General features: G+C 39.0%; 1 protein-coding gene across 1 annotated transcript in view; it reads right to left on the bottom strand.

Annotated features, from left to right (window-relative positions):
- Nucleotides 1–17116, bottom strand: part of LOC117977599 (zinc finger X-linked protein ZXDB) — a 29796-nt gene extending 12680 nt beyond the window's left edge. The window contains exon 1 of the mRNA XM_034949765.3: nt 11474–17116. Coding sequence (XP_034805656.2) covers nt 11474–13888 — 2415 coding nt within the window. The 5' untranslated portion in view covers nt 13889–17116. The remainder of the gene's footprint in view (nt 1–11473) is intronic.
- Between the last annotated feature and the right edge of the window lie 674 nt (nt 17117–17790).

Raw genomic sequence — 17790 nt, 5'->3', positions numbered from 1 at the left:
CCTTTTTGTACAAGCAAATGCTGAGGGAATTCATCACTCTCAGGCCTACCTTACAAGAGCTCCTGAAGGAAGCACTAAACATGGAAAGGAAAAACCATTACCAGCCACCACAAAAACACAATGATGTGCTCAGACCAACAACATTATGAAGCAACTATATTAACAAGTCTGCAAAATTAACCAGCCAACATCATGATGAGAGGATCAAATTCACACATTATAGCATTAATCTTAAATGTAAATGGGTTGAATGCCCCAATTTAAAAATACAGGATGGCCAGCTGGATTAAAAAACAAGACCCATAAGTGTGTTGTATTCAAAAGAAACATGTCAGCTACAAAGACACACATAGGCTCAAGATAAAGGGATAAAGAAAAATTTATTAAGCAAGTGGAAAGCAGAAAAAAGCAGGGGTTGCAATCCTGGTTTCTGACAAAATAGGCTTTAAATCAACAAAGGTCAAAAGAGATAAAGAAGGGCATTACACAGTGGTAAAGGGTTCAATTCAACAAGAAGAGCTAACTATCCTAAATATATATGCACTCAATACAGGAGCACCAAGATTCATAAAACAAGTTCTTAAAGGCATATAAAGAGACTTAGACTCCCACACAATAAGAGTGGGAAATTTTAATACCCCACTGTCAATATTAGATCATTGAGACAGAAAATTGACACAGATATTTAGGACTTGAACTCAGCTCTAGATCAAGTGGACCTGTTATATTTCTACGGAACTCTCCAACCAAAAACAACAGAATATACATTTTTCTTGGTGCCAGAGGGCACTTAACTCCAAAAATGATCACATAATTGGAAGTAAAACACTCCTCAGCAAATGCAAAAGAAATGAAATCATAACAAACAGTCTCCCAAACCACAGGGCAATCAAATTAGAATTCAAGATTAAGAAACTCATTCACAACCACACAACTACATGGAAATTGAACAACCTAGTCCTGAATGACTTCTGGGTAAATAATGAAATTAAGGCAGAAATCAAGAAATTCTTTGAAACGAATGAAAACAAAGATGCAACATACCAGAATCTCTGGGACTCAGCTAAAGCAAATGAAAAACACAATGAGATACCATCTCACACCAGTCAGAATAGCGATTATTAAGAAGTCAAGAAACAACAGATGCTGGCAAGGTTGCAGATAAAAATGAACACTTTTACACTATTGGTGGGAATGTAAATTAGGTCAACCATTGTAGGAAACAGTGTGGTGATTCCTCAAAGATTTAGAACTGGAAATACCATCTGACCCACCAATCCTATTACTGCATATATACCCAAAGGAATATAAATAATTCTATTATAAAGATATATGGACGTGTATATTCATTGCAGCAGTATTCACAATAGCAAAGACATGGAATCAACCCAAGTGCCTATCAGTGATAGGCTGGATTAAGAAAAATGTGGCACATATACAGCATGGAATACTATGTTGCCATAAAAAAGAGCAAGATCATGTCCTTTGCAGGGACATGGATGAAGCTGTAAGCAATTATCCTTAACAAACTAACGCAGGGACAGAAATTGAAACACCACGTTCTCACTTATAAGTAGTAGCTGAACAATGAGAACCCATGGACACAGGGAAGGGAATACCATACACTGGGGCCTGTCAGGGGAGGACAGTTGTGGGGAGAGCATCAGGAGAAATAGCTAATGCATGCCGGGCTTAATACCTAGGTGATGGGTTGATAGGTGCAGCAAACCACCATGGCACACGTTTATCTATGTAACAAACCGGCACATCCTGCACGTGTACCTTGGAACTTAATTTAAAAAAATAAAAGGAGTAGGATAATATTTGTTCATATGTGTCTAATAAATGCTTTTACCTTGAATATATAAAGAACCCCTAAAAATCAATCAAGAAAAAGACAAAGCCCTCACCCACTTAAATAACACAAGACTTCCAAAATAAGATATCCAAATATCCAACAAACATGAAAAGATTCTCAAGCCCATTAGTAATCATAGAAATGTACATTTAAAACTACAATGAAATACTATTAGAAAACCAATAGTAATGGCTAAAATTGAAAAGATGAAAATGCCAATTTTGGAAAAGACATGGAGCAAGTGGAACCATTACACATGCTACTATATAACCTTTCCATTCTTCTAGGTATTGACCCATAGAAATCCATATGAAAATGCACTAAAATATATATAGAAGAATAGTGTTATCTGTTGCAGCCAAAATCAAGAAACAATGCAAATACTCATTAACATGTGAATGAATATCATGTGATTCTATAGAGAAATTCAAATGAATGAACTGCTACACTCAACGAACATGAATAAATCTCACAACATTGAGGAAATGAGTTCAGATGGAAATTATTACAAATAATAATAATATCAAGCAGAATACCATGCACCAGTTACCAATTCCAGGGGAGGACTCCAAACCCTTCTGCCCACTGCATCTGGGTATTGGAGTCACCAAAAAACCCCACAACACAGTTAAGCAATGGATGGAGCAAAGCTTTACTACATAAAGAGTGCATGATAAGCTTCAATAGTGTGCATTGATTTCCCGTGGCTAGATGATTTCTTTTGGCAGCCAACAGGGAAATTTGCCTGTGGCACACCCCTCTCCTGCTGCAGAGAAAGGATCCTAACCCTTCCCTAGGGAGGCAAGGTATGGCAGTGGGGTTTGCCAGGTGCCATGTAACCCACATGGTTAAGCAGAAAAATAGGCACGCATTTAGCTTGCACCAGGGAAAGATACTCTTGCACGAGGTGTTATGTCCAGCACAGTCATATGGGCATTTTATCTCTCGGTTAGGGAGTGTTCCAGGCCCAAGGTCCATAAATATGTGGCTAAGTGGGAACCAAAAACTGCAGACATGAGACTGCCTTTCCCAACAAATAATAATAATAACAACAATAAAGAGGACAGGTAGAAATTTTAAGAGAGTGAATTAGCGATTTTCATTATCTGAATCAAATATTCACTGTAAGTGGAAAAGAAAACTCCTTTAAAGAGTATTTCTTTGTGGAAAGCACCATCTACTCTCAGTGTCAAATAAAATAACATTTAATTTGACCACTTTTGACATTTCATATGCAGGATGTCAATTAAGGAAATTTCTCTCTTCACTGGGTATTATGTACCCTCAATGATTCTTCATGTAGTTTGTATTAGACAATCATTAAATATTGTAATAATGTTTATTTGATGTCTTTATATTGCTCAGTATAATTGGAAAATACTGGAGAATATTGAACACGTGCCTCTCATCTTTGTTTCCAGATGCTGTTGATCAAAGGCTTTCGAGAAAGTAAAAAGTATGTGGCTCTATTGTAAAATCCTTCTTATGTTTTTTAGCCATGGTATATCCTGTTTTCTATCTTTGAGAATAATTCTCAATGCTTTTTACTATTGTCTTATTATGAATATATGAGTGGAAAGTAAATGTAATGTTGGCTGTGGATGCACATAACATTTTACCTTTGTAAAATATTTTTGTTGTTGTTGCAAAAGAATCTATTATGAATCATAGTCAGAACTACCTTACAAATATTATGAAATGTTATATTTAAGGACTGTATATATTTTGTATTCAAATTTCAAAGTCTAAATGCTATCAGATGCCCTTTGTAAAAATAAAATATAATATCAGTTAGCCTATTTTTTAAAGTACCAATTAATGACATAATACTTTAAACGGAGTTTTAAAAATAGGCTTCTATAAGTTTATATGATATATAAGATTATACTCAGCAGCAAACTTGATAAATATAAATGAATACTTTTAAACAACAGAATCAAATAGCTTTTTTCTTGTGAATTTGATCTTAACTCTAAGACCTACTTAATGTCTCACTCCCCAAATTTTTTCCAGAGACTTTATCACTGATCTATGAACGTGGGGGGTACTTGCCTTTCTCCATTTTCAAAGTAGCCAACATTCTAAGGCTATAATTCTAAACATTTATCTAAATAAATGTTAACAGAGTTCTAAATTGTATTGCTTCCAAAATACAGAGATGATTGAGAGATATTCAAATAGTGTAGAAAAATGTACCCCTATCTCAAGCAAAATTTTATTTAGTCAAAACAATTTTTAAATGAAGATAAAATATTAAAGTGTAATTATTATCATAAGACATGCCAACTGATTAAATTATTGTTAAAATTATAATGAGATAATTAATAATTAGCACCAGGAAGCCCACAATCATATGTGAATTGAAGGAGAAAATGCTCAATTTTCTTACACATAGCAAGTACTAAAAGTTGACCGTAGTTGGTGTTAACTAGCTAATGTTGGCACTTTGGACAGGAAAGGACTCACTAAGGCAGCACTAAAGTTGAAACTAGCTAGGGATGAACTGCTGCTGCTCCTTCACTAGGGTTGTCTGTTCTGGAAAATTTCTAAGCAGACAAGTGGACAGTTTCCTTCTGTCATTTGAAGGGAGAAAATTCTGAAGTTAGCTTCTATGCTGTACTGTAAACAGAAGAGAGAGGTTAGTCTTGTTTAAAATAAATCACTTTCTTTTGCTATTATGCTATAAGGAAAATGTTTGTTTTTTACCCTTTGTGAGTGTTTTACATCTTGAAGATTAAAAAATTCTTAGCATTAAAGAAAGCTTTATTTTGCTATTTTGAAACAGAATTTTCCCTAATTGTCAAAAATGTTAAGCTACTATTTTTTACCAGAAATCAAAACACTTACTTGTTTACCAGAACCTCCACCCCTGAGCACTGGTGAACTTTTAGGTTCCTCCATATTTAACTCTAACTTTCAGTCCCAAATGTTACATGAAATTAATTACTAGTTCATTCCTTCCACCTAGTGTGTCAATATAATACATTTATCTTCGAAATAATGTCATTATTTTTCCACAGAATTAGATTTTGCAATAATGTCTTATAATAAGAAGAAAAGAAATTTACACACAAAGTGTAGGCTTAATACCTTTCCTCATTCATAAAATGAGGGAGATAAGTACACAATCCCCAGGATCACTTATAGGTATAAGATTCATCAAGCCAAAAGTTGTAATCTAAAAATAAATAAAAAACAAAGTCTGTTTCATAACTGATTTTCATATTTTGCTATAGTTTATCAAATCTACTTCTCAGAAACCTGTCAAAGTTTTAGCTTAGAATACTTTTGTTGCAATATTTATACTTTAAACAAAATTTTAGTTTCTGATGAAATACAATATTTCATGATATTGTGCATATTGGTTTCCCATCATCAAAATTTATGCTCACTTACAGAAAATGGTACTTCTTATTCTGGTAAACCTATAATGTACCTCTTAAAGCTTTGTTATATACTGGTTTTAATAGTTTCCCATATAGATCATATCTTTAAACATAAAGACAATACCTGTTACATAATTGATACTCAAAAAAATTTGGTATGGATTAATGAGTTATACTTTAGGTGTAATAATTCACAATACCTCATATATTAGGTATTCAATACATAAGTGCTGATTGATAGCTTAGTAAACAAATAGAATGGATGGTCTTAAGGGATTCAGAAATTGTTGGTGCTGTTAGGTATCTCTGTGTGCTTTGTTTTAAAATACCGAATTAGGATATTGTCTTTAGAAAAATAAAAAGTTAAAAGAGTTCTGTATGTCTTTAAATGTCAGCAATTAACAAGAGGGAGAAATTATCCTAGGTGACAATGTGGGACTCCTATCAAATTCACCATCAAATACAGTGTAATTCCTGGAGAGTTATTTACACTCCTTTAATGTTTTACCCTTTATTTTTGTTCCATTCCTTCTAGAGTTCTCTCTTTTAGTGGACAGGGAAACTACAAAATGGAAAGACTGTTGTAGGGGTTCTCACGCTATCACTTGGCTCATGATTCTCTTTAGTGACAGAAGAGATTATGAGTAAGATGCCTCAATGAGGCAATCTCACACAGATCCAGGAATACTGGACTTTTCACCACCTTACTCTTCCCAGCTCCAACTGAGACAGATGCAGGTAAAATTCACTTCTACTTTCATAGTGAACTGCTGAAATTCATGACAAAATACTGAATTCCTGAAATTATGATGCAGTCCTTTATAATACACAGACTATTATACCCTAAACATAATCAGTTAGTATACAGCACAGAAGGCATAGCTCATTTTCATACAGAGTAGTCTCAGGAAGTGATGTAATGTCCAGATTGGCATTGTCCAATAGAAATATAATGAGAGTTTATATGTAATTTTATTTCTTAAAAGAGCCATATGTTTAATTTTAAATTTTCTTTACTTTTCTTCTTTTTTAAAGAGATAGGGTCTCACTCTGTCACCCAGGCTGGAGTGCAGCGGTGGGATCATAGCTCACTGAATTCCTGGTCACAGTGATCCTTCTGCCTTGGCCTCTTAATGTGTTGGGATTACAGGCATGAACCACTGTGTTCTGCCTTTATTTCAGATTTTTTTAGTAGCCACATTAAAAAAGTAAGAAGAAACTGATAAAATTAATTTGAATATTTTCTCTGACCGAATCTATTGAAAACATTATTCAACATGTAATCAATATTAAAATACTAATCAGATATTTAATTTTTTTGTATTAAGCCTCTGAAAACTTTTTGTATTAAAGTTTATATTTTACTTTCCTAGCACATCTCAATTTAGATACTAAATTTTCAATGGCTAAAGTGAAATTTAGTCCTGCTAAAACAATAGAGTTGTGTCTAACAGAAAAATGTTTATACTGCTTCAGTTTTAAAACTTAAATTTAATTAAGAATTCAGTTCCTTGGTTGCACTAGACACATTTCAAGTGCTGAATAGGCACATATGACTAGTAGCTACCATATTGGCCAATGCAGATCTGGATCATTCAAGAAAAGCTGGGGAGGTCTCTCGTAATTCAAAAGGAGGTAAGAGGATCATAACTGTGTAGGTAGTTCTGAGAATGCCTAAAGGAACCCCCTGCCAAAAAAAAAAAAAAGTAGCCTTTTGCTGTCTTCTAGAAAGTGGATAAACCACAATGTATCCACGTTATAATGTATCCTCATGCAGGATAACAATGCTTTAACAATTATTGTTTAACTAAATACACCATCTTTATACACTGATTCTCAGAAAGAACTCTTCCTTACTTCCCTCATTCTGTTAGTAAAAATATGATTATTATAGTCCCCAAGGAAACCTGAGTTACCATTCTTGGTTTCCATGATGATCTCTCTCTCTCTCCCTCCCTCCCTCCCTCCCTCTTTTCTTCCCCCCCCTTCCACCGCAATGAGGTACTAAGTAATATTCCTTCTTCAGTATTTGAAGAGATATTTGAAATTATCTGATATTTGAAATCTGTCTTCAAATACTGGAAATATTTGAAAATATTTCCAATACCTCTCCACTGACACCATCCTAGTCCTGGCTTCATCCTTCATATCACACCTTGATTGCTGCAAAAGCTTTCTCACTGATTTTCCTATTCTGGTCTTTCCCATCTAATCCACATTGTACACTTGCATGACATTAACTTTTCTAAAACATAATTTTCATTGTCTGACTCCTCTATTAAAACATATTTGGTGGCTCTTCTCTGTGCCCAGAAAAAATGTCTCATTATTCTTACTGCTTTTTTTTTTAACCTCTTAATCATTTTCATTTGGTGCCAAAGTAAACATTTTTCTGTTTTTGTTCTTCAATAGTTTAATATATTATTTTTCTATCTCCTCCCATCAATGGCGATCTCTTTAAAGGTCAGGGTCATATAGTACTCCTCTCACAGACCCTTCAATATGTTATGGTGTAATCTTCACAATGACGCTCAGTAAATATTTGTTAATTTGGAATATATACAGTATAATCTCCAGCTTACAAATTGCTTTCTTATATGTTTCCTGGACATGAACATGAACAATGTAGGTCACAGAGACAAACTTCATAGTCTATCCATGTTTCTCGACTACTACTCAAGCATTTTGTTGTATTAATTATACTAATTGGTAAAAAATACAAATGTCAGTGTATTTTTAGCTTATGACCAACATGATCAATGGAGCCCCTAGAAACATAATTCTTTTTAAGCCATTATGTTACTGTGTTTTCAATTGACGAGAAGTTTTAATAAGTCAATGCCTGAGGAGAAGCAGAAAGGAAACAGGATGAAATTAAAACAAGTACCATTATTTAAAAGGAGTGATGGCAACTTTTTTCAGACTAGTTAAGTGCAGCTTGTCACCACCAACAGAATTATACCTATTACCTTGAAAGTGTAAAGCTGTTCTCCATGATTTTGCTAGAAAATGATGTTGAAAGAGAAATCATTTGAACAAATTTGTTCAGTGAAACTTTGTGAGCCCATGGACAAATAAAAGCTGTTCCCTTTGAGAACGTAACATTTGTCCTTTGAAAATTCCAGGAGTAAGTAGGAAAAGACATAGTTTATAATTTTTTATTGGGAGAAAGTTGGTTTAAAGAATTTAAAAAATGAAGTCACAGCATTAAATTATCTTTATGTTTATAAATTTATTTGATTTCCAAGACTTATGTGTTCATCTCAATCCTTGACATACTCATCTGCCAGACACAAAAAATAGTGGTCTATTTAAGAGGCCTTAATGAATGACAACATTTTTGAAATATGCTATATGAGTACAAATATTTCCAGAGCAAAGAGGGAAAACTGTTGATTGGGTAGACAATCAAATTCCAAGCATTTATCTGATTTACAAAAGTACATCTACTTTTTGTTTTTCACTAAATGAATACAACCACTTTTAATATATATGTGGGTGTGGCTGTGTGCGTATTTCAAAACACACACACACACACACAATACAGAAACATTTCATAGTGGCAAAATTTTAGTGCACTGCCAAAGTGCTACAATAACTGTCATCCACAGACATCCACATGCAAACACTACTGGACTAGTACACTAGAGCAAATAAGAGAGTATTTAGCAGAACTCTCTGGCAAAAACTTTTAAAACAGAAGTAATGAAACAGAAATCCACTTCTAATTTGAAGGGTATAGAAAATAATCTTCATTTTAATCACATATACACATAGTATTATCTAAGCTCAGAAAATAGCTTCTTCCTGTATGCACAGAACTTCAATGTACACTCAGTAAATGTTAGCATTTGAAGAAAATGTGCCATGAGGAGAATGTCTGAGGGATAATGGCAGGAAAAAGATATATCCATTATAAAAGAGGACAGAAAGGCATAGCAAGGATGGGGATGTGCAGGAAAGGGAGGGGAGAGGGAAGAAAGTAAACTGACCATAAAAGAAACAAATTCAAATGGAAAACAGCGACTAACCTTGACACAGGAATGAATCATGAAGGCTGGATGGGTAGACTGGGAGGGGTGAAAAGAATGTATATTCTTTGTTTTAAGCTATATATAAAATTGTCAGATTTAGCCAAAGCCTAGTTGGAATGGGAGTTGGCTAAATTACATGAAATGTAACACAGACATTGCCAAAACTACTTCACAGGGTTGTTCTGAACAACAAGACACAAATTGTGAAGATGTTCCCCAAATTGCAAAATGCTACACTAATGTAAGACAGATAGTTTACACAATATTCCAGTTCAATCTTTCCTTTCAACTCTGGGAAATTACAAGTGCAATGAGATCTACAGAGCACAGAAAGAAAAAAACCTCCACTGCTCCATTATCAGATTTTCAGGGAACAGCAGGCTTCACAGTCACAGAGAAGCCTGACTTTCAAAACAGAGCAAAGATGGTGACAAATTGATCGAATGGAGAGATACGCTGTTATGCATGTGGGCAATGTCTCCACTCCTGGTATTATCCACAGCAATTCTTAGAGGGAAAATTATTCAGTAGAGGGAAAATTATTCAGTAGAGGGAAGAGGGAGTAAACAGATTCCCTTGCCTACTTCACCCTAAACTTCATAAACCTCTTTTATCTGCACATGAATAAGATTAAACTACTCCAATTATTGTCTTATAAAAGGAAGGACTGAGGATAAAAATGGTACAAATTCACCAACATATGCCAAAACACAGAGTATCTTTCCTTAACATAAGAAACAGGAAGAGAAGAAAATTTAACAGTGTGTCAGGTATGTGTGTGCATTGCTATAATCAGTTAAAAGCTAGAAAACTGAAGCTTAATAACTAATTTATTCAAGGCCACTTATCCAACACCACAGAGCCAAAATTTAGCCCTGGGTCTGTTTCATGTCAAAGTCCTGGCTGGCAATTTCCACAAAACTGCCTTCCATCATCAAAAGAAGTTAGGAAGATAAACAGTGAGAACAGCCAACACATTTTTTTGCTATCTATTTGTTCTTGTTAGTTCTATGACTATTTAAGAAAATATTTTGGCATTGAATAATATTTCTATTACATAGCATTTCCTCCTTTGCTAATGATTAGTAACACTACAAAGATGACTCATCATATCAGAAGCATCATGAATTAATGCATTTATCTGCAGCAGCTGCTAATACCACAAAAAGAGAGAAAACCACAGATTATGCGCCACCTACTAAATGAACACAACATAACCTATGAAACATTCATGCCAAAAGCCATGTTTCAATCTCATCAAGTCTCTAGACATAACTAGCAAATTAAAGAAACAGAGGATAGAGGAAAGCAAACATTACCATAGGGATGCAATTAGCAAAACTTAAATTGTGGCAAATGCTACATGTGAAACAACCGCATTTCATAAACAAAATCGCAAGGAAAAAAAGAAAGATGAAGGGGAAACATACGGATTAAGAAGACACTTAGGAGATTTACGGGATTCTACTAATTAAAAATAATAAAACAAGTAGCATTTATGAGGCAATTGGAAGTTTGAACCCTCACTGGATATTTACTGATATTAAAGAATTACTGTAAATATCACTTGCGATAATGGAATTATCATTTTTTTTCCATATCATCCCATAGCTTTCAGAGATATATAAAGAATATTTATGGATAAAATGATCAGATGTCTGCTATTTGTTACAAAATACTAGAACATGGGGAGTGAGTGAGGCTAAGTTAAAAAAGATTGTTCATGGATTCATAATCGCTGAAATTGAATGAAAAGTACATGGATGTTCATCATAGTATGATGTAACGTTATGTATGTTTGCCAAAAAAAGAACATGTCAGGGCTGGGGGGGCAGTTAAAAAAAAACGCATGCCACATCACTGAAAAACGTCCTCATATTTTTCAAGGAAAGAAATGTATTATCAAGGAATCACAGAGCAGAAAGACCTGAAAAGCAATCTATTCAAACCACCTCAATTTATAAATAAGGAAATTAAGGCTCAGATAGGTTAACTGACTTGCTCAGGCTCACACAACTTGTCAGTTCCAAACTCAAGATCAGAATTTAAATCTCCAAACTTGTAGTCCAGGGCTGTGCTCTTTTTGCAAACCAAAAAGAAATGACTGCACTTAAATATTTAGTCCAGAATATCCTCAAAATTGACTGTAATAAAAGTTAGCCACATGATGAGGAATGAATAGAGTTGGTTCATACCAAAAATGAGCTGCCAGTCACAGTGATAAGATCTGTTTCTTTCTGAGAACCATGGTTTCCTGCTGCATTGGGGAATCCAAACTGGGTTTCTCCCTCCTGTCCAAAGAAGTCAGAGTCAGGATGTACGTTCCACTCCGCTTTGGTTGGTGTCAGTAGTTCTGAGACACTGTTTTCACAAAGGGTGCTCGAAGGAGTCAGAGCATCTGTGTCCACTGTTAGCTTACTGCTGGGTGTCAAAGCCTGAGGCTCTGGACTGGAGTTTTTCATGGCCAAAGAGTCCAGAGATCCCAATGGCCCCACACTTACACTTGAGACCTCATCCATATTTAAGGAGCTCTGCTGAAAACCAGTGGCCGCCGTTCCAAAAAAGAGAGAGGTATCCAGACTTTGAGGAGGGTCGCTGGTGGCCATCAAGGATGGAGGGTCCACAGCCTGCCCTACGGAATTATTATTATTAGCAGGGAGGTGCCCTGCCAGAGTCGAGCTCACAGAAGCCACATCAATAGTCAAGATTCCAGAGTTCACCAATGCTGTGTCCAGCAATGCAGCAGAAGTACTGTCAGGTACATCAGAGAAGAGAGACACTATCTCTGCATCACTGAGATCATTCTGTCTCTGGCTGGTAAGTTCACTGCTAGGTGTAAGAGAATTTGCTGCTTCTAGCTGAGCTAAGAGATCCTGGCCCACCTTATGCCTTTTAACCATGTGCGTCTTCATGCTGTGCTTGGATGTGAAGAGTTTATTACAAGAGGAGATCGGGCAACGGCTTTTCCAAGTGTCCACATCCTGCAGGTGTTTCTTGGAGTGAATGTAGAGACTACTGCGAGCAGAGAACCTGGCACAGCAGCCTGCCACAGGACACACGAAAGGCTTTGTGCCCAGGTGGGTTATGCTGTGGCCTTTCAGATGTTCCGCCCTCGTGAAAGATTTCCCACAGCCTTCCACAGGGCACATGAACCTCCGGTCATCGTCGTGCTTTCTTTTGTGCCTTAAGAGTTTGGACATGCTAGTGAAGTTCCAGCCACAGCCATCAAAGTCACAAAGGAAAGGTCTCTCGCCGGTGTGACTCCGCAGGTGAATTTTCAGCCTACAAGCCTTGTCATATTGCTTGCTGCAGCCAGGAAAAGAGCAGGAAAACAGTTCCTGTTCCCTGAAATGGGCGCGGTTATGGGAAAACAGAGCACTCACTGTGATAAATGTCTTCTTGCAGCCAGAAAACGCACACTGGTAAGGCCTCTCAGGTTCGAAGTGGCTGCGCTGGTGGGCGCTGAGTTTGGCCTGCGTGGGGAAGCTCTCCTCGCACACCTCGCATTTGAATGAGTTCTCCTGCTCATGGCCCTTCATGTGCGCCTTGAGGTTGTACACTGTGGTGAAGCTCTTGCCACAGCCCTCCGCCGGGCAGCCAAAGGGCCGCAGTTTGTCGTGCGACTGCAGGTGCCTCTTGAGCTTGTAAGAGGTGGTGAAGGTCCAGCCGCAGCCACCCAGGGGGCATTTGAAGGGCCTCTGGCCCTGACTGCTGCTGTGCGTCAGCAGGTGCACCTTCAGCTGGTGCTTCTTGGCGAAGGTTTGCCCGCACTGCGCCTCGGGGCACAAGTACAGCACCACGCCTGGGCCGGAGCCCAGCGGTCCGCGGGGGCCCAGGGCGGCGGCCGGGCCCTCCGCCTCCTCCTCAGGCGCCGGAGCTGGCGCGGGTTCGGCCGGCTCGGCTAGCAGGAGGTCTGGCGGCAGCTCTGGGCAGTCAACCGGGTGCGCGGCATGCGGGAACCCAGCTTGCGGGGCGATCAGACACCCGGGCTGCTGGGCAGGAGCGGCCCCTGGCTCCCAGGCGTGTGGTGGGGGCGTGGCCAGGGTGAGGACGCCGTTCTCAAAGCGCAACAGCAGGTCCTGGTTGTGGATAGTGACTGTGCCCGCGAAGGCCGCGGCGGGGCCGGGGGCGGAGATCGGGGCCGGAGTGGGAACCGCGGACAGGCAGCGGGGGCCTAGCGCAGTGGGCCCCGCGGGATTCGCGCCGCTCTCGCCACCCTGGAGCCCCGGGCCCTCCTCGGCCTCCTCCCTCAACACAGGCCCTGCGGCCTGACCGGAGCCCGAGGTCTCCACGTCGCCACCCACCGGGTCAAGCAGCACCAGGAAGAAGTCGTCGCCGCCGCCGCCGCCGCCGCCGCCGCCGCCGCCGCCGCTAGGTTGATCGGGCCTCGGCGCCAACAGGCTTGGGCCAGGGCCCCGTGATGCCGTGCTGGCCTCCTCGCGCCGCCGCCCGGGCCCGCCATCTTGGGGGCCCCGGAGCAGCAGGAGGCGGCGCGTGGGGACCTGGCCAGCCGGCGAGTCAGGGCCTCGGTGGACTCGGCCGCCACCCGCGGGGATGCCGCAGCCGCCCTGTAGTGTCCCGCGAGCCGGGAGCAGCTTCGGGATTTCCATCTCTGCGTCCGAGAGGCTCGGCTGGAACCAGAGCCGAGGAGGAGGCGCGATCCCGCCCCCTGCCGCGGGCCTGAACACGTTCCTGAAAGGGGAAAAAAAATGTGCAATGCGCAGAAACTGGCCCTATCAGATATTAAAACGTATTTAACGCCACAGTGATTTAAATATTCTGGTACTGGGTCTCTGGAACAGAATAGAAAGCCCAGAGGTAGAGCCTGGTATGCATAAATACGTTCTACAGTTAATATAAGTAAGTAATTAAGGAGGTCTTCTGAGGTAATGGGGAAATGACGACAGCTTGTTCAGTAATGCTGTGGAACACCTAGGTATCTATCCGCTGGAAGCAATTTTAATCCATGACTCATTGTATATACCCAAATAAACACACCCCAGCCCCTCCCAGTGTTAGATATGTTGCTTCGTACTTTCTGTGTGTTAAAATTTGCTGGCTGGCTGGCTGGCTGGACTGATGGATGAAAGACAATTCCCGAGAGAAAAAACTGTCTCTGTGTCAGCATTAAACCACCATAGCGCTGGCAGTTCTGCTGAAAATGTCCTTCCCCTTCCCACCTCCCCGCGGGACAACTTCCATATTCACAATTATCTTGAGCAAAGTCTTCGGTACAATTTGCCGCATAGTTCAAATTTTGTCTTGCTGATACAGAGATTAGAATGAGTGAGAGATGCGGCCAAAACAGGTTAGCACTCTTCAGCCTAGAAATTCAAAGTCTGGAGGATGAAACAATTTACACTGAAATCTGGAAAAAACCCAACCTTCTCCTGGCTTCTCCCTATACAGTGCACAACCTAAACCAACTTTTGCCCTTCCACCATCGGTTGTACTGTGATAAATTTCATGTCCGCTCTCACAGCACAACTGAGGGCATTCATTCCTCAGTTTACTCTGCCTTCTCCAGCACGTGGAGGTCTCTGGGCAGGAGTTTCAGTTAAATGTGTTTAGGTTAAATCCTGAGTCACTGCAATGGATTCTGCCAAGTAAAAGGCACAGGCGATCTTGTCCCATCAACCTGGTGTACCTGTTCACATTTAAGTGTGGTGGCCCAGGCTTGCTGGGCCTGTGGTGCCTAATGATCTTATTAATGATGATGACAATCCTTCATTTTGTCCGTTACGACTGAGTTGGGAATTGACACAAATATAGGGTGAAATATCTGAGATAAGAAAGCTTAGAGTAATGACTAGATTGGTGGTGGTGGGGGAGCGGTGTGTAACCTGTTGTTTAAATACTCCCAGCTCTCTCGCCCTCTTTTAATGACAGTGGACACTTGGTCTCTTGAAAATCAAGCTATTCATCCATAACTATTTGAACCTCATCAAAATGTCTACTCCACATACTTTTCTTTCTATTACTTTTTCTGGTGGAAGCATTTTTCAAATCTGAGGTATAGAAGAGTGCATAAAACATATTTGTATCGTTTAGATTATTTTACAAAAGCAGACACCTATGTAACCAGGACCAAGGTCAAGCAATAGACCACTGCCAGCCTTCCAGAATACAGCCGCTGTACTCCTCCCAATCACAACCCACACTCTCCTATATGAATATAGTCATTGCCCTGACTTTGTAATAATCATTTCACTGCTTTCCTTTATAGCTTTATCACTTTTGTACGCATCCGTAAACAATAGAGTTGATACGAAGTTGTATAAATGGAATCATACGGCAAGTTTCCTTTTATAACTTGCTTCTTTCACTCTGTATTATACTTGAGACTCATCCATGTTGTTCATAATGGTTATAAGTAAGTAGATCCTTTGTCTCCATCGACTGTCGTTCCAGCATATGCTTATAGCAAAGTGATTATGGTATGATTATACCACTCCATTCTACAGCAGATGGACATTAGGATTGCTTCTATTTTTCAGCGATTATTATGAACATTCTTGCACATTTCTCATGGGACACATGTGTAAAAATCTCTCTAGGGTATATATCCAAGAATAGAATCACAGGGCCATAGGGTATGGATATCCTGAGCTTTACTAGATGATGCCAAATTGTTCTCTGTAGTGATTGGGCAAGCTGTCAATCCCACCAGCAGCACAGAGAGCCCCTACTGCTCCACATCTTCACCCACACCAAGTATTGCCAGAATTTAAATTTTGCCAGTCTACTGGTGGGCAATACCCAAATTACTAGTAAGCTTTAGCACATTTTCGTGTTTATGAGCCTTTTGGAGTGTCTACTCCGAAGAAGGCCTATTCAAATTTACCTCTTTTAACCCATGTTTCTATTCTATTGTTCATCTAGTACTTACTGACTTAATGAGCCTGTTAAATATTTTAAATACTAGTCCATACCTGTGGCCAAAATATTCCCTTGTTCTGTTTGTATTTCCCATTGCTTTGTGCTGTGTTTTGTGAACAGAAGATCTTAATTATAATATAGTCAAATTCATCATTCTTTTCCTGATGGTTAGTGTGTTTTTGTTTTAAGAAATCTGTTTTAAGAAATCTTTTCTGTTTTAAGAAACCCTGGGCCATGAAAGCGTTTTCTATATTTTCTTCCAAAATACGTATGCTATTGCCCTTCACAGTCAGGTCTTAATCCACCTGCAATTGATGTTTGTGTATTGTGTTGAGTGGGGTTCCATTTATTTATTTATTTATTTAAATATCCAGTTTCCTCAGTGAACCACTTATTGAAAAGTCTGCCTTTTGCCAACTGATTTACAGTGCCATAAATCAAGTATCTACCCATATGTGGGCTAGTTCCTATACTCGCTATTAAGTGCTCGGCCCTATTTGTTTGAAATATCACACTGTCTTAATTACTACAGATCCATAGTCAATTCTGATATTTGGATAAGGCAGTAAATTCTACATCTTTCTTCAAAAGTGTCTTGGCTACTTTTGGCCCATTTCAATTCCATTTAAATTATAAACTCATCATAAAAACTTCAACCAACAGCTAGTTTGGGGTTCTAATTCGTATTGTGCTGATATTTTAGATTTGACTTCTCAATATCGAAAGTTTGGTTCATGGCTTTGGTCTGTCTCTCCTTTTAATAAGGTCTCCTTTAATGTGCCCAAGTAATACTTTATATTTTTCCCAAAAGGCAACTTTTTTGTCCTAGGCACTTCATATTGTGCAAATCCTGTTTGGAATTTTTACTGTCTAAATTTGTTTCTGGTAAATAAATAGGATGCAATTGACTTTTGTTCATTAAGATTTTATCCTACAAGCGTATAAACTCTTCTATTGATTCTAATAATTTGTCTGTAATACTTTGTGGAATTTTATATACACTGTCATATCATCTGTAAATAGTGCCAGTCTTTCTTCTTCCTTTCCAAATATCTTATTTCTTTTTCTTGCTCTACTGCTCTGTCTGGGACCTCATCACCACCCCCAGTAAACTATTGAATAGAAGTGGTGATAGTGGACATCCTTACTTGATGCAGCTCTTAAAGAGAAAGCTTTCAGTGATTCTCCATTAAGAATGATGCTTGCTGTAGATGTTGTGTTCTGTAGCAATATAGATTCAATCCGGAGATAGAAAGCACACAGTGATCTAGAAAGAGAAGGTTTAATATAAAGAATCATTAAACTATGATAAAATATCTTATATAGAATACAAGACAACTCTATATGGGGTTTTCTGGGACTAGGGGAGAGTATCCAAGGAAAGACAAACTTAGAATGAAAGCTTCTCCCCAAGGCTGGATTTCATACCTAATTGGAGAAGAACCCACTGGATGGCAGAGAAGTTCCACTGGTTTGCCAGTACCTGAGCTGGTCTGCAGAGCTAGAACTGGTCTACGATCACAGAGGAAGCAAGAAGCCACCCTTTGAAGCACGGTAGTGTGGACAAGCAATAGCTGGTGGCTAGTAAGTGGGTGTGAAGTAGGGGTTGGGGGGCCTGGCTCAGTTGGAGGCC

Source organism: Pan paniscus, chromosome X (assembly GCF_029289425.2).
Source record: "Pan paniscus chromosome X, NHGRI_mPanPan1-v2.0_pri, whole genome shotgun sequence".
Taxonomy (NCBI): domain Eukaryota; kingdom Metazoa; phylum Chordata; class Mammalia; order Primates; family Hominidae; genus Pan; species Pan paniscus.
The sequence above is the reverse complement of the archived record's forward strand: the minus strand, read 5'-3'. Positions and strand labels throughout refer to the sequence as shown.